Source organism: Lepidochelys kempii, chromosome 3 (genome assembly GCF_965140285.1).
Source record: "Lepidochelys kempii isolate rLepKem1 chromosome 3, rLepKem1.hap1, whole genome shotgun sequence".
Classification (NCBI taxonomy): Eukaryota; Metazoa; Chordata; order Testudines; family Cheloniidae; genus Lepidochelys; species Lepidochelys kempii.
The window spans coordinates 61933123-61958565 of record NC_136382.1 but is presented as its reverse complement, the minus strand read 5'-3'; the positions used below and the strand labels follow the sequence as shown (position 1 = coordinate 61958565).

General features: G+C 40.4%; 1 protein-coding gene across 1 annotated transcript in view; it reads right to left on the bottom strand.

Annotated features, from left to right (window-relative positions):
* MEI4 (meiotic double-stranded break formation protein 4) overlaps positions 1 to 25443 on the bottom strand; it is a 127367-nt gene that overhangs the window by 91456 nt on the left and 10468 nt on the right. The window contains exons 2-3 of the mRNA XM_078851963.1: positions 23920 to 24168; positions 5258 to 5823 (exon numbers count right to left, since the gene is read on the bottom strand). Of these exons, the coding sequence (XP_078708089.1) occupies positions 5258 to 5823; positions 23920 to 24168 (815 nt within the window). The remainder of the gene's footprint in view (positions 1 to 5257; positions 5824 to 23919; positions 24169 to 25443) is intronic.

The window sequence follows — 25443 nt, the reverse complement described above, 5'->3', positions numbered from 1 at the left end:
TTTAAGTGCCCTAACAATCATACTTATTTAAAAATCATGCCCTATCAATCATGCTTACTGAATTCAGTGTTGCCAATATATGAAACATCTATTATGGACGATAGACTTCACACAGGTGGGAAAAAAGTCAGATTCCAAGCACCAGGGAATTACCATAATTATTAATAATTTATGCCATCATTGAAGTAACTGATGTGACAGACTTGTGGCATGGGAGTGAGTTTCTCCCTTCAACAATAATTTGGAAACAGCAGGTTCCATTGTAAGCTAAATGACTGTTCAATTATTTTCATGGTTCAGAACTGTCAAAGGCAGAGTGGAGACATTTACAGCAAGTGGATTGTCGTCTATAATTGCACCCAATAGTTAAACAGTAAAATCCTCAGTTTATGTCTAGTGTATGCTCGAAAAAGGATTATTTTACTATGTTGGACTTTCGTTGTTGATTTTGAATGACATCTGCTATTTTCAATTCTAATTATGAGGAGACATAAAAGGAAAGTAGATCAGGGCCCTTTTTGTAATTATGTACAATTCTATAATTGACTACTACCAAAGCATAGTAGATGATGTAACTAAAAAAAACCTTTGCCGCCCACTGACTTCTCTGAGATGGACCTGACTATATATACTATTTTATGTCAGTGAAATGCTGCTAACCTACCGTACTTGAGTAGGCTGAAATTGCCACCAAAAATTGCTTTCTAGTTATCAAATTTTTGAAAATAAATACTGTAAGATAGTTCCACTGTGAAGTAGTTCTCTATCCCCAAAGAAATACATCATTTAAATGTAAGTTTATACAGACAGACAATTTGATATTTTTAACTATAGTTTCACTGAATCTTAACTTTAAGCATATTCCAACTTCATAAACACTTAAAAATTAAAAAACAGTTACTGTATGTAACATGCAATTACATTGTGACCTAGTTTAAAAAAAAAAAAAAAGTCCTTCGGGATAGGTTTTGGCAACAGCCAGATAAGAGGCACAGCAAAAAAAGCTCCGCTACAGAACTATTGTATATAATCCTGAAAATGAATTGCATGGAACAGAATTATTCAGTTTTGAAAGCGTCCTAGAGTTTTGTGGGATACTGTCCCTTATCTTAAAATGGAAGAAATAAAAACACCACCAACAAAAAAATGAAACAAACAACACAACTGCCTTCAAACAAGAAGGCCAGCAAAGCCCTTGAAGTACAACTCACTGTAGACTGTAATCACTGAGAACGTCAGGGAGGACACAAAGACTTAAGAAGTTTACCTAGAGAAGACTAATGCCAATCCAAACAGATTTTAAGGAATTTGTAAATACCTTAGGTGGAAGAAGACAAAGTAACCCTGCAGATTACCAACTTTATGGTTACATAGATACTCTGGAATTGATCTATAGGATACCTTCAAAAAAACCTGTGCATCTCTCTGAAAATTATGCACTTATGAACTATCTGCCGAAGAAAAAGGAAATGACAGTAGCTACTGTATTTTGAAGTTTTACAAGACAAAGGGGTTTTTATATTTTAAAATTAGAAGTATTTCCCTTAATTCTAACTACCTCATACTGAAGAGCAAGCAATTTTTTCTTTAAAGAAAATTAAATGTGAATTTAGAATTTCAGACCAAAATTTTTTAATTGAAGTGCCTAACCCTAGGGTCCCAAATTCAAAATTAGGAACCTTGAATAAGTGGTCTTATTGGTTCCTATACTATATTTTCTGGTGCTTTGTCCAACCTAGTGATGAATAACTCAAGTAATAGGATTTTTGTAAGTTACATCAAATGTCTCCGCCTCATTTTTTTCTCTCTATCTATACTATGGGGATATTTCTTCCCCACCTTTCAGCAATTTTTTAAAGTATTTAAGTCACTATTTGTAAACTGCTGAGATCCTTTGGTGCTCTAAGCAGTTACAATTAATATAATCCACAGCAAGATGGACCAAATTTCTGAAGCAGGTCTTTGGATTCTGTGGCACTCTGGGCGCATGGAGTGCATTCATACCCACAGTGGATTACACATGGGGACCAGCACTTGAAGAAGAATGGCTGGATACTTCTACTAACATGATCATCAGTGAAATAGCTAAGTGTTACTCTAAATTGCCACCACTCATCACTAGGTTTCAGTTATTCTCTGTTGAAACTAATGGAAAGTTCACACCTTTTACAACTATCATTTCAGGCTGTCTGCAACATCAAAGAGAGAATGCTGCACTGGTTTGTACTGGGTTCACATTTTCAAAGTCATCCTCACAAACATTAGAAACTTTTTTTTAATGTCTAATCCTACTTTATTCTGAAGGTGTTCACGTGATCTGAATTTTCAACAGCTGCCTGTTTTCCCCCCACTCACCCACCTACACAGCTGACAGCACTGTAATTACTAGATATCTTGTTTTAAATCAATATCCTCCATATTTCAATCACTGTTTGGGTAAATAGCAATAATTAAAAAACTAAGCAAAAATGTCCCTGGGTGATATTAGATAAAAGGCACATTAGTCATACAACTTCTATTAAAAATTCTACACTCCATTATACTTAATTTTTTTTCCAAAGCTGAGGCTGAAACTGAAACTAAGTAGAAAAAAAACTAAACAGTTTATTTTTAAAGTATCACTAAAAACATCATTACGGATATTAACTATATCAATTGAAATAGTTTTTCAGAAACTTAGCAATTACTACAGCATGGTTAATTAATATATGTTTAAACAGATGTTCACTCAAACTATTTGAATGCAGTAATGAGTTCTCTTAATACACTGTAGAGCTTATATCATTGCAATTTGGCAAAAAGTTGTCTATTTCAACATAGTTAAATAATAGAGATGAAGTTGTCTTGCAACTCATGAGGCTTCTTTCTGGGTTTCTCCAACGGGAAACACTGCTTCCAATCCCACCCCCAGCTTCCTTCCTATGTAAAATATGCTAACCCCACCTCCCAGCCGAGCCATGGGTCCTTCTCTCTTCTTCCTCCCCATCCCACCAACAATGAATCCCTCTTCCTGGATTCCCTCCCACGTCCTCCTGATTCTATTCATAAATGCCACCTAGTTTCCACAGATTGTTTTTGTTTCTTTGGTGTTCTGTTGTGATGTGTCATTTTTTCAGGTTTTTTTTCCCCCCTGTAAAAGTCCACTTATTCTCCTCATCCACCAACATCCAAATAGGGAAATTCTGGATGCAAATTGATCCTCAAGAAGCCCTTGAAAATCACTCAATATCTGCTCTTCTGCCATCTCTAAACTACCCTCATTATTTTTGCTGTTGGCTCCTCTGCTCGGAGGTACAGCGTTCTGATACTTTGCTCTGCACCAAGAGCCGAGAGTGGAGTGACCAGCAGCAGAGAAAAGAGGAGTCAGCTGCTTTAAGAAAGCCCCAGTGTAGTCAGGCTTATGCTGCTCTATTCCTTATGTCACAAGTATAGAGTAGTTGAAATTCTCAAGCCCTTCCAAACTACTGGCCAGCATCCCATGTATTTACTAGCTAAATAGAACACAACAAAGAAATCCAATTATGAGAACGTCTTGAAATTAGACATTTAAGGCTCTGATCATGGAAAGATTTCTGCACATGAATAATCCCACTAACTCTTTTCCCCTCAGTAAAACATACCTGTACAATAATTAGGCCCTTCCCCTTTCATTTATATTTATGTGGGGTTTTGTATGTACTTAAAATACTTAATAAAATCTACATATTGTGTTCAGTTTTCATTACTCAAAAGAACAGAGCAGAAATGGAAAGTTCAAGGGCAGGCATTGGAAAAAACTTCCACCTGGAGAAAGACTGGGACTATTTAATTTGGAAGAGATTGTTACCATTTTTTTTTTTAAAGAATTTAAAGCAGTGGTAATTTAATTGAGGTTTTTTAGGGAATGTTAGGAATAAATTAATAAGGAGCGTAGCTTATTTGTTTGACATGTGATACTGTACAAGCAAGTGTGCTTTTATTTAAAGTTATTATTTATTAGATTTTAAGCATTATACACACACACAGAGGCATGCAATAGGTTTAGGATATTTTAGATATAGTTATTTATAGTTTGAGATAGTTTTGAGTGATTATTAGCCAGGCTTTTAATAGCTGGGTTTTTTTTTTAGTTTAGCTGATGGGGAATTTACATGTTAGCTTTTTGCTTTTAGAAATGCTTTTTGGACTGTTTTAAAGCAAATTTAATTTTTTATAGTTATTTTTAACAAAAAATATATAATTTCGAGTGATTTTAGTATAGTAATTTTTATTGGGTTATATTTAATAAATTTATTATTTAAAAATGTTTTAGTATTTTAGTTATAATAATAAATAATAATATGTTAAGAGTATTTAAAATTAAGGTTATTTATTTTTTAAGCAAAAAATAAAACAAAATTTACAAAAAATATTTTCATTAGCAAACAAAGTATGCAGTTGTTTGACCTTGCCTTACAAAGGCCTAAGATTATTTTTCGCTATGTGATATTTGTTTTTTAGCTGGCAGTGGTTGAACATACAAAATGGCTGACAACAATACTGTTAAGTTCTGGGGTACATGCAAGAATGTCAAATTCTGAGGTAACAGAGACAACTAATCAGAAATAGCATGATAGAGAAATATAAAATGTATGGTATACAAAAGGCAAAGTTTGCACTCCTCTTTACTCTCATAATAGTGGGCATTCAATTCCTATGTTCCTTTCTTAATTCCTGTGTTTTATTTTTAAATATTATTTTCAAGCTTTAGGAGACTGGATCCTCAGATAATGTGAGTCAGTATAATTCCACAGACTTCAATGCAAGTATGCTGATTTACACCGGCTGAAGATCTGACCCCACATCTTTAATGCAGGCAAATGAAAAAAAAATATTGGACACATTTAGTAGCCTGTGTCAACCTACACAATCGCCTCACACAGCAAAGCAAAAAACAGTATTTATTCTGGTCTCCACAAATTTGTTTTCATCTGCATATAATCGGCTAGTTGGGAGGATAATCTCTAAATTTGGGGGTGGAGTAGGAGAACTTTGCATACATTCAAATAAAATTTTATTCAAATGCTGATACTCATTGAAATCCTATTCTTAGCCAACACAACAAGACATGTGTGCTACAACATGCCCACTCTTTTACATATTTACTTTTTCATAGTCTCTGTTGAAAGTTCCATGGAGGCAAAATATTTTATTTCTAACTAACAATGCTCTTATCGTAAACTGTATATTTCGATTTCATGCTAATATAGATAATGAGGTTGGAAGTCATTTCACTTACCCTATTGATATTGCTGTTGCTTAAAATAATCTGAACTAGGTTTTTCTTAAATTCTTCTAGCTTCTCAAAACACTTTTTCAGAACATGATTAGATAAATTAGCATCAGTTATTAAATTGATCAAAACAGAAACTGCTTCTGTCAGAAAATTTGAGACAGGAAATTTAGGATTCTTGTAAAAAGTAAGCAGGCCATCAAGCAATCGAGAGACAGAATCTGATATTGTGGAGCAGTCGCTTTCAAGCTTTGTGAAGACTGTTTTCAGACCTCCTGCTTCTGTCAGTTTTCTTAGTTCAAGGAGATGTTGCAAGAACTGCATGTGAGCAGCCAGAGTATTTTCCTTGCTAGTACAATGGGTATTCAATATGGGAAGTATTTCAGAATTAAATGTACAAGATGAAGTGTTACAACTATGCTTGGAGTGCCCAAAGTTGTGCGATGTGTCTACAGTATCAAATACACAGTCACTAGATACATCACACCCAGAATCTTCTAGCTGACTTGAGCAATTTATAGGGTTTATTTGTTCCTGATCCAGCAGAATTTCAGTAAAGGCATCTGGGTTTCCTGAAATACAAACATGAAAGTTATATTTATATTTCTGAGACACTTTCACAAAGAATGTACCATATCTAATCCAATGTTTTTTACATAAATCTTAAGTGCAAAAAATGAATAATACAGTATAGGTTGTTTTCCAGTCATCAATTTTAATACTAATGGAATTTAAAACACATTTTAATAAAGTTAGAAATCTCTGAAAACAATGCTTATTGAGATTCTGCCTTAAATAGGTAGCCCAACCTGTATCTCTGATTAAATCCTTTGAGCACTTTAGGAGTAGCAGTTTTAATCTGATTTTAAATATTTTGATGGTTCAAAGACTTCATATAGTAAAATAAATTGGTTGTACAATAAGACTTGAACTCCTATCAGTTCCAAAGCAAAGAACTGTATGCCATTCCCCATCTCCCACTGCCTTTTTCACTACTCTTTTTCCGCTTAAAGAATAGTATTTTTCTAAATTTTAAAGTTAATTAACAATTGTATCTACTAAGTCATTTCTTTCCAATTTTTTCTTTGTCAGATCTCCCTGAAAGTGACCTCTTTACTTTGTCATTCAAGCAAATCAAATTATGCTCTGCATGGGAAAACACATGCGTATTCCTCCACTCTCTTCCGCACTATGCAGTGGAGGACAGCTCATGAGTATGAGTCTATGCAGATATCACATTATGGGTGCTGTTAGAAAAAAAAAATCTTGGGTTTTGTCTATGCCTGGAAAAATACTTTTTATTTGTATTACCGTACCATTCTAGAATGTGTTAACATGCTTTAAATAATAGGTTCTTAAACAATTTAGAAGCTAATCTAGATTCAACTGGTTAAAAATGTGTTACTTGATCACAATTAACCCTTAAAGAGAAACATTCAATTTGGAAAAAAAAGTCAAAGAATATTTTTGGATTGCAATGTGTTATCTACAGTTATAAGTAACACCTAAATACGAGAACTGAGGGGGGGGGAATGGTTAGAGAAGAACGTTTCTCAGGGTTTTTTTCCCCCCCACTTTACTTTGTGCATTTAAAAAACACTCTACAGTACTAGTCTCTGATGCCATGTACTTCCTATCTCATGTACTAGCACAAGAGTCAGGAACAATTGGTGCTACTCCTCCTGACTGGGGGTATGTCTATACTACAGAGACTATACCAGCATAGCTAAATCTCCATAGCCATGCTGTCATAATCCCATAAAGTAAACGCAGCCCACGCTGACATAATGGTTTTTCCCACTGGGATAGGAACACCACCTTTTTGAGCAACCCTAGCTATGCTGAAGGAACCATTCTTTCATCAACATTGCTGACCGAACCCCCAGTATATATGCAGCTAAGCTACATCAGTCAGTGGTATGGATTTTTCATACTGCTGACCAAAAAAGCTATGTCTACCTAATTTTTAAGTGTAGACCAGGCCTCAAATAGCCATCAACCTCATCCAGAGAAGGAATTTTCCTTTCCTCCTTCAAAAACACATAATACGCTAACCAACACTGAAGAAACCTGCCCTGCGTACATCAGTCCTATCCAACTACTGCCCAATGTCAAACCTCCCGTTCCTGAGCAAGATTGTATAGAAGCTAGCAAATGGCCACATCAAGCTCTTCTAACTGAAGTGAACATTCTAGACCCATCTTAATCTGTTTTCAGGCCAGGACACAGAACCGAAACCACCTTAGTGGCACTGATGCATGATCTCCTCCTGTCAATGGACAGAAGACAGACATCCATCCTCATCCTCCTGGACCCCTCTGCAACACTGGACGTGTTGACCATGATATTATACTGTCTCAAGAACATAAGAATGGCCATACTGGGTCAGACCAAAGTATCCTGTCTTCTGACAGTGGCCAATGCCAGGTGCCTCGGAGGGAATGAAGAGGTAATTATCAAGCGATCCATCCCCTGTCGCCCATTCCCAGCTTCTGGCAAACAGAAGCTAAGGACACCATCACTACCCATCCTGGCTAATGGACACTGATGGACCTATCATCCATGATGTGTCTCACATGAGAGAGGCAGGCATCCAGGATAATGTGCTAAAATGGGTTGAGTCCTTTCTGGAGGGATGCACATAATAAGTAGTGATGGGAAACTGCACCTCCACCACTAGGCCTCTCACTTGTGGAGTTCCACAAAGATCAGTTCTCTTTCCAGTCCTTTTCAACATCTAGATGGAACCACTGGGTGAACTTGTCCATTCCCTGACCAATGTCATCTGACCTTTCCCAGGAACTAAGGATCATCATAAATCTCACTATTGTCTGCAGCAGGTGCAAGGTATGTTTTTTTATGTTACTTTCTCGAATGTAAACACATAGCAACAGCAACAGGTATATTTCTTTTTTAATAAAACCCACACACATACACTACCCAAACAAGACATAAGACATTCCACTGCACACACTGTTCCCTCTGGGGAGAGGATGAGAGAAAAAACAATATGAGACAGATGTGTAGTCACGTTGCTTAATGCTCTACTGCAAGTCACTCTGATATTACAGTGATGATCGCAGTATATAAACCTATATAGAACAGAAAATGAGGACAATACTCAAGGCCCTGCCCTGTACAGAGCTTATTCACTCACACTGCCCAAAACCATTCAAATGCAAATCTAACTGTAGCAAAGCTAAAACTGATTTGAAGTTGCAAAAGCCTACATTATTTCAACACGAAGAACTAGATTACTGTACTAGTTAAAACAACTGTTTTAGGAAGCCTCTGTCATTTTTTGAGACAATGTATCCTATTAAAATAATTTTACAAATTATTACATCATTTGCAAGATTCCCAAGACTTAGATAAAAATCTAATCAAAACATTGTACTTTTAAAGAATCACCAAAGATCAATTATTAAGAACTCTCTATATAAAATTATATTCAATATGTACAAAACAATATTTTATCCTTACAGAGACAAGCAACATTTTCTGAAAAGGAGAATAATGGAGCTCATTTGTGGGAAATAACCCTGCTCCTGTCTCAATAGCAGGGGCATTTTGTTAGACTGCAGGTGAAATGTACTGTCCCTGGAAGTGGGGATAGGGAGGAGACTGCCCAGAAAAAGCCTTCCCACTTCCTCATGGGGTCTGGAAAATGTTGTTGGTTCGTTTGGCAAAGGAAAGAGATGCACTGCTCCAAGGAGAAAGGGGGAATGAGAAGGATTCATATCATAGCTGCCTCTCCACAGGTTTGCTGCATCCCATTGGTCAATCAGAGGAGGAGAGTGGTAGTTATCTGACTCTCATGAACACTGCCACCAAACCAATTTAAATCTTTCCCTGCACTGCTCAAGCCTCTGGCCTTTTCAGCATAACATTAGCTTGGTCAGAAATACTAACAAGACAAGTGTGGCAGGGAGTCATTGAGCCAGTCTGCATGGACAGGGCCTGGAAGAATGTGACCCGAGGTGTCGCCAGAGTCTTTTCAGATGCAGACGCTTAATGTTCGCACATAGGGACATCCAGTGCACAAGGAGCTTTCTAGGGACAATGGAAAGCATTTAAATGACATGGACACTGCCATTTGGCTGGGACATTAAGGATTAGATGGGCAAGAAAGAGATTACTGGCACTGTGGGTAAGGCATGCAACCAAATACATCGTGGTTGCCCTCCATGGCTGATGTCTAGTGCAGCTAAAATCTGAAAGCTAAAATCTGCTTTCTGAATATTTACTGGGAGGACCTCCTAAGCACACAACTTCTCATGCTATTACTTCCATACAGTCCACAATTTGTGTTCCTGCTCAAATCCTTGTATATAAGTTTTTGTCACTGTTTGAGGAAAATAAGTCTTCTCTAATCCCAGAAGAATAACTGAAAAACTATTTTGTTCAGTTCTCACTTTCATGGGACAAAAATCTAAGGTCAACTCAGGAGAGGAGGAAAAGGAGGCAGTTACTCCCATAGCCAGAGGAGGGATGAGCATTGGGTCCAGATGCACAGATGCATTTGCCTAGTCATAAAATCATAGAAGATTAGGGTTGGCAGAGACCTCAGGAGGTCATCTAGTCCAACCCCCAGCTCAAAGCAGGACCGACCTCAACTAAATCATCCCAGCCAGGGCTTCGTCAAGTTTCCATCCTTAGAGATTTTTAAGGCCAGAGTCCACCACCTCCCTAGGTAACCCATTGCAGTGCTTCACCACACTCCTAGTGAAATAGTTTTTTTCCTAATATCCAACCTAGACCTCCCCCACTACAACTTGAGACCATTGTGCCTTGTTCTGTCATCTGCCACCACTGATAACAGTCTAGCTCCATCCTCTTTGGAACCCCCCTTCAGGTAACTGAAGGCTGCTATCAAATCCCCCCTCATTCTTCTCTTCCGCATACTAAATAAGCCCAGTTCCCTCAGCCTCTCCTCATAAGTCATGTGCCCCAGCCCCCTAATAATTTTTATTGCCCTCTGCTGAACTGTCTCCAATTTGTCCACATCCTTTCTGTAGTGGGGGCCCCCTAAAACTGGACACAATACTCCAGATGTGGCCTCAACAGTGCTGAATAGAGGGGAATAATCACTTCCCTCGATCTTCTGGCAATGCTCCGACTAATGCAGCCCAATATGCCATTAGCTTTCTTGGCAACAAGGGCACGCTGTTCACTCATATCCAGCTTCTCATCCACTATAATCCCCAGGACCTTTTCTGCAGAACTGCCACTTAGCTAGTCAGTCCCCAGCCTGTAGCAGTGCATGGGATTCTTCCATCCTAAGTGCAGGACTCTGCATTTGTCCTTGATGAACCTCATTAGATTTCTTTTAGCCCAATCCTCCAATTTCTCTAGGTCACTCTGGACCCTATCCCTATCTTCCAGCATATCTACCTTTCCCCCCAGCTTAGTGTCATCAACAAACTTGTTGAGGACACAATCTATCCCATTATTATCTATCCCAGATCATTAATGAAGATATTGAACAAAACCAGCCTCAGGACAGATCCCTGGGGCACTCTGCTTGATATTGGCTGCCAAGTAGACATTGAGCCGTTGATCACTACCCATTGAGCCAGACGATCTAGCTAGCTTTCTATCCACCTTATAGTCCATTCAACTAACCCATACTTTAGCTAGCTAGCAAGAATACTGTGGGAGACCATATCAAAAGCTTTGCTAAAGTCAAGATATATCATGTCCACCGCATTCCCCATATCCACAGAGCCAGTTATCTCATCATAGAAGGCAATCAGGTTGGTCAGGCATGACTTGTCCTTGGTGAATCCATGTTGACTGTTCCTGATCACCTTCGTCTCCTTCAAGTGCTTCAAAATGGATTCCTTGCGGACCTGCTCCATGATTTTTCCAGGGACTGAGGTGAAGCTGACCGATCTGTAGTTCCCCAGATTCTCCTTCTTCCTTTTTTTAAAGATGGGCACTATGTTTGCCTTTTTCCAGTCATCCGGGAACTCCCCGGATTGCCATGAGTTTTCAAAGATAATGGCCAATGGCTCTGCAATCACATCAACCAACTTCCTCAGCACCTTCAGATGCATTGCATCTGGCCCCATGGACATGTGCATGTCCAGCTTTTCTAAATAGTCCTTAACCTGTTCTTTCACCACTGAGGACTGCTTACCTCCTCTCCACACTGTGCTACCCAGTGCAGCAGTGTGGTAACTGACCTTGTCTATGAAGACCAAGGCAAAATAAGTCCCCTGCTGAGGTCAGCAGAGTGGTGAAGGGAAAAAAAGGGGGGTGGGGGGGTGAGGAACAGAAGAGATACCGAAGGAAGGAGACGAGATATGGAATGGTCTGCTAGAGCCAAGTTTGAGGCCATCCCCCTTCTCACTCCAAACAAACAGGCAGAGCATGTACAGTGAGCTGCTCTTATCACTGAGAGACAGTACTGGGCACATGACTCAGTTCCTGATCATTTGCGCACCAACACTTCTATCCCATGATGACGAGTCTCCATAAATGCTTACAGATGTGCTGCTGTGGAGTATCCACATTTCAAGACTGATGCACACTGTGAATATAAAAACACCCACAGTCACATTTTTCCCCCCTTGGTAATTAAAGAAAAGTGTGCAAACTTTAGCTCTGCCCCAAAATAAATACTATTCTTTCATCAGCAATCTCTTAAAATATAGTATATATTTATCTATTGACATTTGTCGCTAAACAATATCCTTTGAAAATATTTTGATACCAAAATCAAGATAACAAAAAATATATTTTTTAAAAAAATACAGGGGTCAGAGTTAAGATTGCTGGGCTGGGCTGAAATGTCCATTCTTTTTAACTTGATAAAAATGTGTTTATATTTATTATGTGGCAATTTGTTTATGCTAAAATTGTCAAAAGCACCTTAATCAAGAATGAGCCTAAATCCCATTGACCTTCAATGACCATTATGACGCTAAGTGCCTTAGTTGATAAAAAGAAATTTAGGTGGTTTTGATAATTTTATATCTATGTATTTAGATACATATCCATACTTGTAAATGCTTGTATTTTGTAAAAGGTATGATAGGTAAATACAATGTTGTCAGTTAGGAACATTAAATAATTTTTTTAAATAAAGTTGGGTTTTGTTTGTTTGTTACAATAAATTAAGCTTTACAACATCACTTACAAGTTACTTCTTTTTAAAAGCTGGGATGAGGTGGAACTCTGTTGTAAGCAGTAAAAGGCTTTAGTTCTGTAAATATCATAGCTGATCAGAGAAGGGTCCTGGATCATAAGATACTTGAATTTCAATGTTTGGCATGTCATCCCTGTGGCAATTACAACAGTTGCTTAGCTGTTAGGAATGTATTTTTGGTCTATAATGCTGGAAAGGAGGAGGAAGAAGATCCAGCACCATGTGATAGCTAGCACTGTTACCACCATCTTGGGCTCTATGAACCGCAGTTTGGGAGCCTCTAAGTTAGCTCAACTTCTCCTGATAATCAAATGGTTGCGAGCAAGGATCAGATCTAATAAAGCTAATAATAAAAAACACTTAGGAACAAAAACAGATCCAAATTGTCAATACTGACTTGGTGAATCAAACATAAAATCACGAGTCAATACATTCAGAGAAGGGAGGGGAACCGCATAAAAGAACATTCTGGTTTGGGGTATTTGTTTTTATTGCTGTCTCTTTTCACATCGATGCATCCTTGTTACCCTTCATTAAGTCTTCAGCGACTGAAATATTGCTAAGTAGACTTTCATGAACGATGAATCAGGTTTATTCACTTCATTTTTCCACCCTTTCAACTATTTATTTTTGTGGCTTTTTTTTTTTAACTGGCTTATTATGTAAGCCTCTCTCTACCACATTACTTTTTTGTAACGATTGCACTCATTAAAAGCTAAGCTGCTGGGTTTGCAGAAAAACCTCCTTCACAACTTCAAGAAGTTTAACACACTAATATGATTATGGCAGTTATGGTCCCTTGGAAACAAGGTCTGCTTTTGACCTTATTTCTTTGAGTCAATAAAATGAATTCTGCCCAGGACCTATTTACATCCTCTATGTATTATTTCAGAATAGTTCTGCAGATGGTAAATGCTTACAAGATTCTCTATATTGAGCAAGCAACACATTCTTTTTCGAGAGATTTTTACACCAATTACTCTAGGGTTTGCTTATATACTTCAGCAGACCTTTACAAAAATTAAAGGAAGAATGGTCTTTTCTGATTAAAAAACACAGGACTGCAATTCAAGAAAACTGATTATACTACAGATTTCCCGTTTAAGAATAGACTCTGAGAAATGAGCATGAATCAAGCATTCAGAACTCCCAAATTCTAATTCTGATTCTGCACACACTCACTGTTTGGTATTTGCCCAAGTCTCAAAGTCAGAATAATTCAAATTCACTTTCCTAAAATGACAGATTCTGATAAATATACTTTGAGGAAAGAACACAATAATTTCTCCTACAGCAGAGCATGGTAAATTCCACTTAATGCACAACCCAAATCTTTGGATGTCAATTTCTATCTCTATTCTGGATGATCCACATATTTGCAGGGTGAGCTAGGTCTTATCTAAAAATTCCTTTTTCAAGTAATAAGAACAGGTAAGTTTTCTTATTCTTCTTTATGCTAAGCCCCACACATCTGCTATAGTGGGATTTTCATAGCAGTTTACCTTCAGTGTGAGAAGTAGGATCACCTTTTACAGAACATCTGAAACGAGGCAGATATACCTTTAAACCTAGGCATTAAGATATGAAGAAGAGTTCTACCAAAAGAAAGGAAATGGCATTGTGTAGGCAAAAAGCCTAATGGGGAGAAGTTATCGAGTAAATTGTACTCCATTTTGCTTATTTTGTTAGCTTTGAATTACTAAGAAGAAATTGTTTTGGTTTTATTTTTTGCTTTACATGTTAATGATTGTTTTTAGAAGGACAGAAGTGTTATGACTGTAATTCATGCTTTTGAAATTATTTACTGTTTTGTGTGTGAATGAAGAATGTATGGCATGCTAACAGAGAAGAGACAGGAGGCGCCAGTACTGATGGGCTGGATGGTCGAGAGGAACTAACCTTATCATCAGAATCACCTGGATGACAGATTTACGACCCTAAAGCAAAGGCATACACCCCAAGGATAAGATAAAGAGGTGAGCCAGAGGGATGAGATAAGAAATTGCTGTGGATACTCCCAGTAATAACCCAAAATAATGCTGATTGGGAGCAACCTTGACTACCTCATGATTAACAGCTCCGATTTGACACAGCAAGGTCCATAGACTTTATGGGAACTTATAAAAGTAGGGTGTACTGCCATGGAACTTTGGATTCATTCTGCATCAACATTGGAGCTTCGGACGCAGCCAACAGAGAGCCAGCTTCAGTTCCTCCCCTCCCTTGTGTGCAGTTTCAGCTGGCCACTGAAACTGACCAAACCACACTAAGGATTGGTAACTATAAGATTGAGCGGCAGAAATTTTTTTGGGGGGGTGGGGGAGTACACGCATGTGAGAAAGAGAATGGAAGCATATGCTGATTTTAATGCTTAAACTGTACCCTCAATAAAAGCGGCGTATTGCCTTATACCCTTGAAAAAGATTCCGTGTGTTTTTTATAAGCATAACAATTGGGTAAGACTGGATAATCAATGTGCAGAATTTGGTGAATAATGGACAGCTAATGGATCTCAATCTATAAGGCATAACTACTGTGCCCTGAGACTGTCAGTGCTCCTGAGGACTGGAATTCGATGCTTAACTGGAGAAGCAATATTTGTTGAATTTAGTTACGAATGAATGCTATAATAACTGTCAGAGCTATCTGTCTGAATTTAAAGTACTATACAACATCTCATTAGAGAATGCTCCCAACTTTAAATGTAAAGCCTCAGCTGATTGGAGACAGTCATCAGGACAGGAAACGTACCAATGCTTCCTGAAGAGGTCCAATCTCGGTAGTGCAGAATGAGGTTCCAAGGCCATGCTCTTTCTCCTTGCAAAGTTAGAATAAGGTCAATGCCCTATTTAATGTTGGGATTTGTACAAAAAAATACATTTCTTAAACATGAAGAGAACATTATATGACAAAGATTCAATCTTTTTGCTTGGACACCCTTGAACAGACAAAAGCCTTCCGGGAGAAATTCAAGTTTATGTGTTACTGGTTTAACACAGTAATTAAATATTGACTTTGCATTAACCAGTAGCACATGCTCTATTTGTTGACTTCTCTTTTGGGGTCTAGGAAAACAATCACTTTAAAGTATTCATTTTAAACCTTTCTGGTCCCAGATGGAGGATTGGTCTTGCACTAGATGACCTCCTCTGTGAGACAGAGACATCCAAATATCCAACACTAGGTTAAATCAAGCCTGAGAGCTATAGCCTCTTCAGCCAGAAAGGCCTAAACAGTATTACTGCTGCGCTCTCATTCCTATCTCATATATCGTCCAGGGGACCAGTATGAAAGGTGTGAGGAAATATATACAACAGGGTCCTACCCAACTCTGGAGGATGTCACTCACCACCACACATCCCAGGTCCTGACACAGAGTCTGCAGGGCACTTTTTCTAATATTTCCAGATGCAAAGAGTTCAGTCATCAGCCCACCAAACTGGTACACGATGAGCGAGATACTTCTGAGTGCAGCAGCCCCGTGGTTAATCTGACTTTGACAGACGAGCCATGGTGGACAGTGTGATGGTATAGGGTATTTATCTGTGTCCAGTTATGAATTCCATTTAGTTTTATGAATACTATTTGTAATTGTAACAGCCACGTAGTTCAGGTCACCCATTTTGTAGCAGAAACTTGACATTTAATGGGGAAGTTATATCTGGAAAGCCATAACAGAGCCATAATAGACCAGTACTATTCAATGGTTTTCCACTTGTGAAACAAGGGGGTTGATACCAGTCGAGCCATTGACTGAGTAGACTCTCTATACAGAAGTTTGTTTGGGGAGAAGAGGGATGGAATCTCCCATTTGAGACATGTGGCTGAGAGCACTGCTTTTTTCCCCACTTGAGTACAGAGGGATAAAGTTAATTTTCAGAACAGTATGTGCTGTGACCAGAACTGGTCTGTTATCCATGGAAGGAGCTGTGCACTAAGAGTCTGAGACCTCAATGAATTACATTTCAGCTGGCAGATCCTATGCTGTCTCCTTCCCTGAACTAAATTAGGAAGATCTCTTCCAACCAAACAAACATCCATCTAATTCTCCACATTCAACAGTTGTGGAAAGGGAGAATATAAAATTGGAGCTAGATCTTTGCCAATGGAAGAGGTAGCGGATATTACTGGATAGGTACAATTAATGCCTGCAATTAATGGACAAACATATGCACTTTGGATTATTGAGCAATGGCTGAGTAGGAGATCAGAATTCCCAACAAGCTTTAATAAGAACTGGGTTTATATTTCTGTGACACCATTGTTTTCCACTATGGCCATCTTCATCTTCTGTTAAAGACCTTGTACTTGATAGTATTCACAGTATTTCCAACATCAAGAGATCAAAAGTCAGACCCCAAAAATCATGAAATTGGGTCCAAAAATCTTAGGTTTTTCTTTTTTTAAAAAAAAAAGAAACAGATTATATTGTGGCTTTTGCTCTGTCTTTTGATTTTTGAACTCCTCATGCCCATTCCCAGTGTGTGTGTGTGTGCACACAAGAGACAGTTAGTGTTGCCCACTCTCCCAGATTTATTGAATAAGGTGATTTTTGTCCCACCCCTCACCCCTGCACAGGACCTCTGACCCCCACATCTGCACACCTTTGCCCAGCAATTAATTCTGCCCCCAAATCCCACAAATCAATCCCGTCCTCCTACTTCCCACATCAATTCATAGAATCATAGAATATCAGGGTTGGAAGGGACCTCAGGAGGTCATCTAGTCCAACCTCCTGCTCAAAGCAGGACCAATCCCCAATTAAATCATCCCAGCCAGGGCTTTGTCAAGCCTGACCTTAAAAACTTCTAAGGAACGAGATTCTACCACCTCCCTAGGTAACGCATTCCAGTGTTTCACCACCCTCCTAGTAAAAAAGTTTTTCCTAATATCCAACCTAAACCTCCCCCACTGCAACTTGAGATCATTACTCCTTGTCCTGTCCTCTTCTACCACTGAGAATAGTCTAGAACCATCCTCTCTGGAACCACCTCTCAGGTAGTTGAAAGCAGCTATCAAATCCCCTCTCATTCTTCTCTTCTGCAGACTAAACAATCCCAGTTCCCTCAGCCTCTCCTCATAAGTCATGTGTTCCAAACCCCTAATCATTTTTGTTGCCCTTCGCTGGACTCTCTCCAATTTATCCACATCCTTCATGTAGTGTGGGACCCAAAACTGGACACAGTACTCCAGATGAGGCCTCACCAATGTCGAATAGAGGGGGACGATCATGTCCCTCGATCTGCTCGCTATGCCCCTACTTATACATCCCAAAATGCCATTGGCCTTCTTGGCAACAAGGGCACACTGTTGACTCATATCCAGCTTCTTGTCCACTGTCACCCCTAGGTCCTTTTCCGCAGAGCTGCTGCCTAGCCATTCGGTCCCTAGTCTGTAGCTGTGCATTGAGTTCTTCCGTTCTAAGTGCAGGACCCTGCACTTATCCTTCTTGAACCTCATCAGATTTGTTTTGGCCCAATCCTCCAATTTGTCTACGTCCCTCTGTATCCTATCCCTCCCCTCCAGCGTATCTACCACTCCTCCCAGTTTAGTATCATCTGCAATTTTGCTGAGAGTGCAATCCACACCATCCTCCAGATCATTTATGAAGATATTGAACAAAACCGGCCCCAGGACCGACCCTTGGGGCACTCCACTTGATACCGGCTGCCAACTAGACATGGAGCCATTGATCACTACCCGTTGAGCCCGACAATCTAGCCAACTTTCTACCCACCTTATAGTGCATTCATCCAGCCCATACTTCTTTAACTTGCTGACAAGAATACTGTGGGAGACCGTGTCAAAAGCTTTGCTAAAGTCAAGAAACAATACATCCACTGCTTTCCCTTCATCCACAGAACCAGTAATCTCATCATAGAAGGCGATTAGATTAGTCAGGCATGACCTTCTCTTGGTGAATCCATGCTGACTGTTCCTGATCACTTTCCTCTCATGTTAGTGCTTCAGGATTGATTCTTTGAGGACCTGCTCCATGATTTTTCTGGGGACTGAGGTGAGGCTGACTGGCCTGTAGTTCCCAGGATCCTCCTTCTTCCCTTTTTTAAAGATTGGCACTACATTAGCCTTTTTCCAGTCATCCGGGACTTCCCCCGTTCGCCACAAGTTTTCAAAGATAATGGCCAATGGCTCTGCAATCACAGCCGCCAATTCCTTTAGCACTCTCGGATGCAACTCGTCCAGCCCCATGGACTTGTGCACGTCCAGCTTTTCTAAATAGTCCCTAACCACCTCTTTCTCCACAGAGGGCTGGCCATCTATTCCCCATGTTGTGATGCCCAGTGCAGCAGTCTGGGAGCTGACCTTGTTAGTGAAGATAGAGGGAAAAAAAGCATTGAGTACATTAGCTTTTTCCACATCCTCTGTCACTAGGTTGCCTCCCTCATTCAGTAAGGGGCCCACACTTTCCTTGGCTTTCTTCTTCTTGCCAACATACCTGAAGAAACCCTTCTTGTTACTCTTGACATCTCTCGCTAGCTGCAGCTCCAGGTGCGATTTGGCCCTCCTGATTTCATTCCTACATGCCCGAGCAATATTTTTATACTCTTCCCTTGTCATATGTCCAACCTTCCACTTCTTGTAAGCTTCTTTTTTATGTTTAAGATCCGTTTAAGATCTTCACCGTTAAGCCAAGCTGGTCGCCTGCCATATTTACTATTCTTTCGACACATCGGGATGGTTTGTCCCTGTAACCTCAACAGAGATTCCTTGAAATACAGCCAGCTCTCCTGGACTCCTTTCCCCTTCATGTTAGTCCTCCAGGGGATCCTACCCATCCGTTCCCTGAGGGAGTCGAAGTCTGCTTTCCTGAAGTCCAGGGTCCGTATCCTGCTGCTTACCTTTCTTCCCTGTGTCAGGATCCTAAACTCAACCAACTCATGGTCACTGCCTCCCAGATTCACATCCACTTTTGCTTCTCCCACTAATTCTTCCCGGTTTGTGAGCAGCAGGTCAAGAAAAGCTCCCCCCTTAGTTGGCTCCTCTAGCACTTGCACCAGGAAATTGTCCCCTACGCTTTCCAAAAACTTCCTGGATTGTCTATGCACCTCTGTATTGCTCTCCCAGAAGATATCAGGAAAATTAAAGTCACCCATGAGAACCAGGGCGTGCGATCTAGTAGCTTCTGCGAGCTGCCGGAAGAAAGCCTTACGCACCTCATCCCCCTGGTCCGGTGGTCTATAGCAGACTCCCACCACTACATCACTCTTGTTGCTCACACTTCTAAACTTAATCCAGAGACACTCAGGTTTTTCTGCAGTTTCGTACCGGAGCTCTGAGCAGTCATACTGCTCCCTTACATACAGTGCTACTCCCCCACCTTTTCTGCCCTGCCTGTTCCACCCCCACAATTGCCTGTCACAGCAACTGTCTGTCCTCCAGCCCTCACATCTGCCCACTACCCATACCAATGCCTCACCCAGCCTCCACATCTACCTCATCCCCAGACCCACATCTACCAGGCCTCCAACCACCCTCCCCCCAAACAGTTTTGCACCCCCCACCACTTACACTTCTTCTACAGCTTCTGGGATTCTTCATACCCACCACCGCTGCACCAGTCTGGGGGAGCTGCAATGGGGCTTGTCCCCATCCCTTCTTCACAAGGTGGGTGTTGCAGTGAGGGGAGAGGAGGTGCACAGGAATCATCCCGTTTGCCCACAGAAAGGAAGGAGGGGGAGGGAGAGCAGCACTGTGCTGTGCTGCTGAGCTCTCTGCTCTCTCCCCCCACTCTCACCTCCCGTGAGTGCTGCAAGTGAAGGGACAGACTCCTCCTGCAAGGCAGAACTTCAAGAGGGAGCAGAAGCTTCTCGCATCATCACAAGAAGAGTGCCTGTCCCCTCTTAAATCCCATCTCTCACCAAAAAAACAAAAACAAAAAACAAAAGACACCACACTAGGAGAGTCAGCAATAGCGTGTTCATCCTCAGCCCAGGCCTGTGATTGGCTTCCTTGGCATCATGTGTCTGGGTTTGTCCTAAATCCAAGATATTCCAGGAACCATCCGACTCTGTGCTTGCTTTTGCTCTCACTAACCAGAGCCCAAATCAAAAAGTTTGTCCAGGAAGAGATAAATGAATTTCCTTCTTCCCTAAAGACAGAACTATTGCTACCATGATTATGGAGAGAGCACACATCTAAAATTGTATGGTAAAGCTTAAAAGCAAAAAGCTCTCCATCTGACACGCTGTCCATCTGGCTTCACTCCCCTAATGGAAGTGGGAGAGCAGGGGCTGGTTGCCCTGAAGTCAGTTTTTTCCCTAATCCTACCTGGTTCCTTTCTCATTCTGCCCCCAAGCTATAAGCAGACTGGAGTACTCATGGATCTGTGGGCCTTAGCAGAAAGAACAAACCTGTTTTAGAGGTACAGAAAAATTCCTTTTAATACAGCAAGTGTGTCTAGTAATTCATATCAATTTACTCTGAATAGTAAGATGAACCAAATTAGAAAATGTAGATGGGAGAAATGTACCCCTTGACGACCTTTGCTAAGATACATGTTGGCTAACTGAATTACAGCCCTTCAAATACAACATCATCTACCCTCTAATACTCCATTCACCGTATGCTGGAAGGATTGGAGCCAATCTGCAATTTTCTGTCCATTTCAAGATTAGCAATACCTTCCTGAGCTGGAATATCAGGTGTGAGCTTTTCAGAGGTCTGCTACAAGGACTGACTCACTTTCTTGCCAAGCAGCAATATGATCCTTGGATTTGATGAGCTCTTATTAATGATGGGTAAGGAAACCTGCCTCAGAGGATCGCTAAATGTAGCCACTTTGTCTTTTGTGCTTCTCCAAACCAAAGAGAGACCGTCAGCTGACCTGAATGTTTTGTGTCCTTTTCCCTGGAAAATTGCCAGAAATCCCATCTGTCATATTTCAGGTTTGAGCAGAAGAAAGGCGAAAAAACCTCTTAATTAATATGAAACCAGAATTCTTCCATGAAATGAAGCTTGGCACAGTTTTCAGGACAAAACTGTTAGGATAAAAGGTAATAAATGGAAAATTACAAGAGGCAGCTAGCTCATTTCTTGCCTAGCTCAGATCATCACAACTAGGAGTGCCACTTTGAATTAAAGCAGTTCTAAAGAAAGAGTGGCTATTGAACAGTGGTACAGTGTTTTGAATATTAGACTGAATTCCCTGAAATTGTTTCACCTTGGAAATATATACAGGGTTTGATGGCTTTTAGAAACACTGAGGCATGAAATCCCACAAAGAAGCCATCCATAGATCCTCCCGTAGTAGTAAGTGATGGAATTTGACTCTTCAGGTCAGGGGAGGGCAAACTATGGCCTGCGGCTCCCTACCTGTCCTGGCCCTGCGCCACTCCCGGAAGCAGCCAGCACCACATCCCTGCAGCCCCCCCCCCGGGGGGGGGGGCAGAGGGCTCCGTGCGCTGCCCTCACCCTGCAGGTATCACCTCCCACAGATCCCATTGGCCAGGAACGGGGAACAGCTGCCAATGTGAGCTTTCGAGGGGTGGGGGGTAGTACCCGCAGGCGAGGACAGCACACGGCGGAGCCACCTGCCCTTCTCCATCCCATCCCCAGGAGCCCCTGCTGGACATGCTGGCCACTTCCGGGAGCGGCGCTGGGCCAGGGCAGGCAGGGAGTCTGCCTTAGCTCCACTGCACACTGCTGCCACCCCGGTGCTGCTTGAAGTAAGTGGTATCGGGCTGGAGCCTGTATCCCAAACCCCTCCTGCACCCTGAACCCCTGCCCTGAGCTCCCTGCCGCACCGCTTCTGCATGCCAACCCCCTGCCCTGAGCCCCCTCCCGCACTCCACACCCCCTCCTGCACCAGCCCTACATTCATGGCCCTACAATTTTACCACCAAGATGTGGCCCTTAGGCCAAAAAGTTTGCCCACCCTGCTTTAGGTATTGTGACATAATTTTTCTTTTCTGGCTGAACTGTAGAAAATTCATAGGTAGCATATGAAAAGGGGAAATGCCCCCATTTGCACAGCACAATGAAGGGAAACTCCAGACTTTTTTGTACTAGTCAGTGAGATTTCATAAAGCGTATTGATGACCCAGTTGGATGCCTGGAGTTGGATGCCTGATCTGCGGAGATTAAGGGACTACTCTTCTGCAAGAGACACAAGTCCATGTAAGGACGAAACAAAGGCTAACTTGGCTACAATCATCAGGGTCAGGTATGTGAACCACCTTCACAGTGACTAAACTAGGGCTGAGAAACTCAATATCTCTTGATAGAGACTCCATCACCCAGAACACATCTGCTCTTCTCTGTCTCAGAATTAATAGTGCCTCTCAAAGCAGAGCTTCACTCCTCGCCCCTGGTTGATTGAGGAGGTAAGACACCTCTCTGGACAAGACTGTAAAATACAAAGCTTGAAATGCAGAAGTTCCAGGTGAACTGGTTTCATTTCCAGTTGGTTGACATGTTCTGCAGACCCCACATCCCCAATTCCAATATCCTTTGTAGCCAGTACAGAGGAGCAGTCTACCCTGATAATAAGCCTCCCACATTCATATCTTTCAGCTCTTCAGAATACTAAGTCAATCACTGGCAATCTGTGAGCTTGAGAGTTCCTCTTCTTGAAATACTGCTTAAAGTAGAGTAGTGTGTATGGGATGGGGGTACGGAGAAAGGAGGCTGGGAATATAACAGGAAGGAAAGCAGAGATATACCAAAAAAGGGACAAAAGTCCAGAAACTGCCATAATGGAGACCCCAAATAACACTGAATGCAGATGAGAGATTAACAGTATAAAATTGCCTATTTTTATGGTGGAGGCTATATCTGTACATCAATCCATCCAAATAACTATTCACCATTAAGGCTGGTAGCTGAAAAATCAAATTCATCCCCTCCTCCTCATTTCAAAAATTAGGGGAAGGAAACTCCTCCCGTAGACAAAAGTTAAACAAAAACACTGGTGTGAAAAAAATAATGCCACTAGATAAAACCTGACCACATTTTTTTTTTAAAACAGACTGTCCTGTAAGCCAAATCATAGACAGGGGCACAGAAATCTACCAGCATATTTCACTAAAGACTGCAGCACCTTGCAACTCAGACTTCCTCCTCACCAACCCCAGTCACAATTTCTGGTCTCAGAACTTCTTAGATTAGATACACATTAGAAAATTAGGATATTATCCTCTACAATTTTTTTTCATATAGATCAATATATCACATATTAGGCCCAAATTCTGATTTTTAAGCCTGTTTAATGTGGTTAGAGAATAAAGTGAATAAAGTTTTTTTTTTTTAACAACACTAAGTAGATCTCAAAATTTTTACATTAATTCCTGTTATAACTAAAACTAGTGTCTCACCACTGTACACTTTTTGGAAAAAAACAAAAATAAAGATTCCTGCATTTAAGACACCTTTACCCATGCATTAAAAAAAAAACAAAAAAAAAACTATTGTTAAGCAAAAACACTCTGATATTTTGTCTTTCAAATGTTAGTGCAGTGCACATAGATGTTATTCAAAAACAACTTCAGAGACTTACTATTTTCCAAGCAGAATCTTGGACAGATCTTGTTCAAAAGAAGCTCCTGACGTAATCTAAGGACTTCAGCTTCTAATGCTTCAACTTTTGATCTCCATTTAAGATCCTGTCCAGATATAATTTTAGCAAGATGCTCTGTGTATTCTTTGCTGCTTTTTTCTGGAGGCTTTGAGTGGATAATTGCCAAAGCCAGTGCCAGTTTTGATATTTTCAAGTACCATGCTTGATGTTCTTTTCTGTCTTTTATTCCTATCGTATAATGAAAAAGTCACAGTAAGTTTTTTTTTGTTTAATGAGTTATGTTATGTATCTTTTTTACAGATGGGCTATAGTCCACAGTCAGGCTAATTATCTTTTTCTCGTGTGGCCTTAGATCAATCAACAGAAACACAAATCTAAACAATCACATACAGCATGAACATGAAACATGCAAAAGTAGCATGCAGGCAATGTCAGTAATCAAATTCAGTTTGGTAGTTTGAAAGTAATAGCGTGAATAGTATGCATCTCAAACTGGCTTACCTTAGGAGGAAAAATATTCTAGCAAATATTTTAATGAACATTTTATCCCAACACTAAGTTCTAAACTCATGGTTGCAGAATGTGTATTCGATTGTACATACTTTAAACTGTACATATTTTGTAAAGTGTTAAAAATAAAGGAATATTTTATAAAGATCTTTATAAAATGCCCTTGGCTTGTCTTTTTGTACACTTGATACATTTGGATCCAATGACAGTGACTCCATAATTTAGGCCCAGATACTGCAAGAGGATCCATGCACAGAGGTCCTCTTGCAGGATCTGTGTTTTAAATTGAACCCAAAAAGTTAGTTACAACCTAATTTTTTACATCCCTGCTTTCAGCATCCTCAAAACACATCCTCTGAATCTGACATGTCTCAAGTTGTTCTAATTACTTATGCAGCCCCATAGTGCATGTTGCTCTTTATGAACATCAAATAAGCCCCTACTACTAGGGGGCTTACAGTAGTGATGCCAACTGGTGAAAAAGCTTTCACCAAAAGCTTTTCTCCCTTGGCAAACTATGAGAGCAGAGATACTGTCGAAGACACACTGGACAAAGAATAGAGATGTGATACAAGAGGAGACAAAGAGCCAAAGAAGAATTTCAAGGTGAGGAACCTGGTCTCTGTGGAAAGAGATTTTGGCAGCAGTACTTTTAGTAGGCAGAAGGGAGGCAGAGGGTCAGAGAAAGAAGAAGGTTGCTTTAGTGAGGAGCCAAAATGACTAAGGCATGGACAAAGCTTTTGGTGGGTGAACAGAGAGTTAAGGAAGAAGGCTGGGAAAAAATTAACAGAAAGGACAGACAGATGTGTTCCAATAAGTTAAATTAGAAATTCTTTAAAAACTGGTTTTCATTCTGTAGCTTCACTGTAGCTTTTATTTTATTTATTACTGCCAGAATATTGAACAAGTGCTCTCTAAGATTTGACACTAGTCTCAGCAAAACTGATTCCAAAAACAGCAATGCAGGTAACTAATTTCCCCCCCGGTTAATTG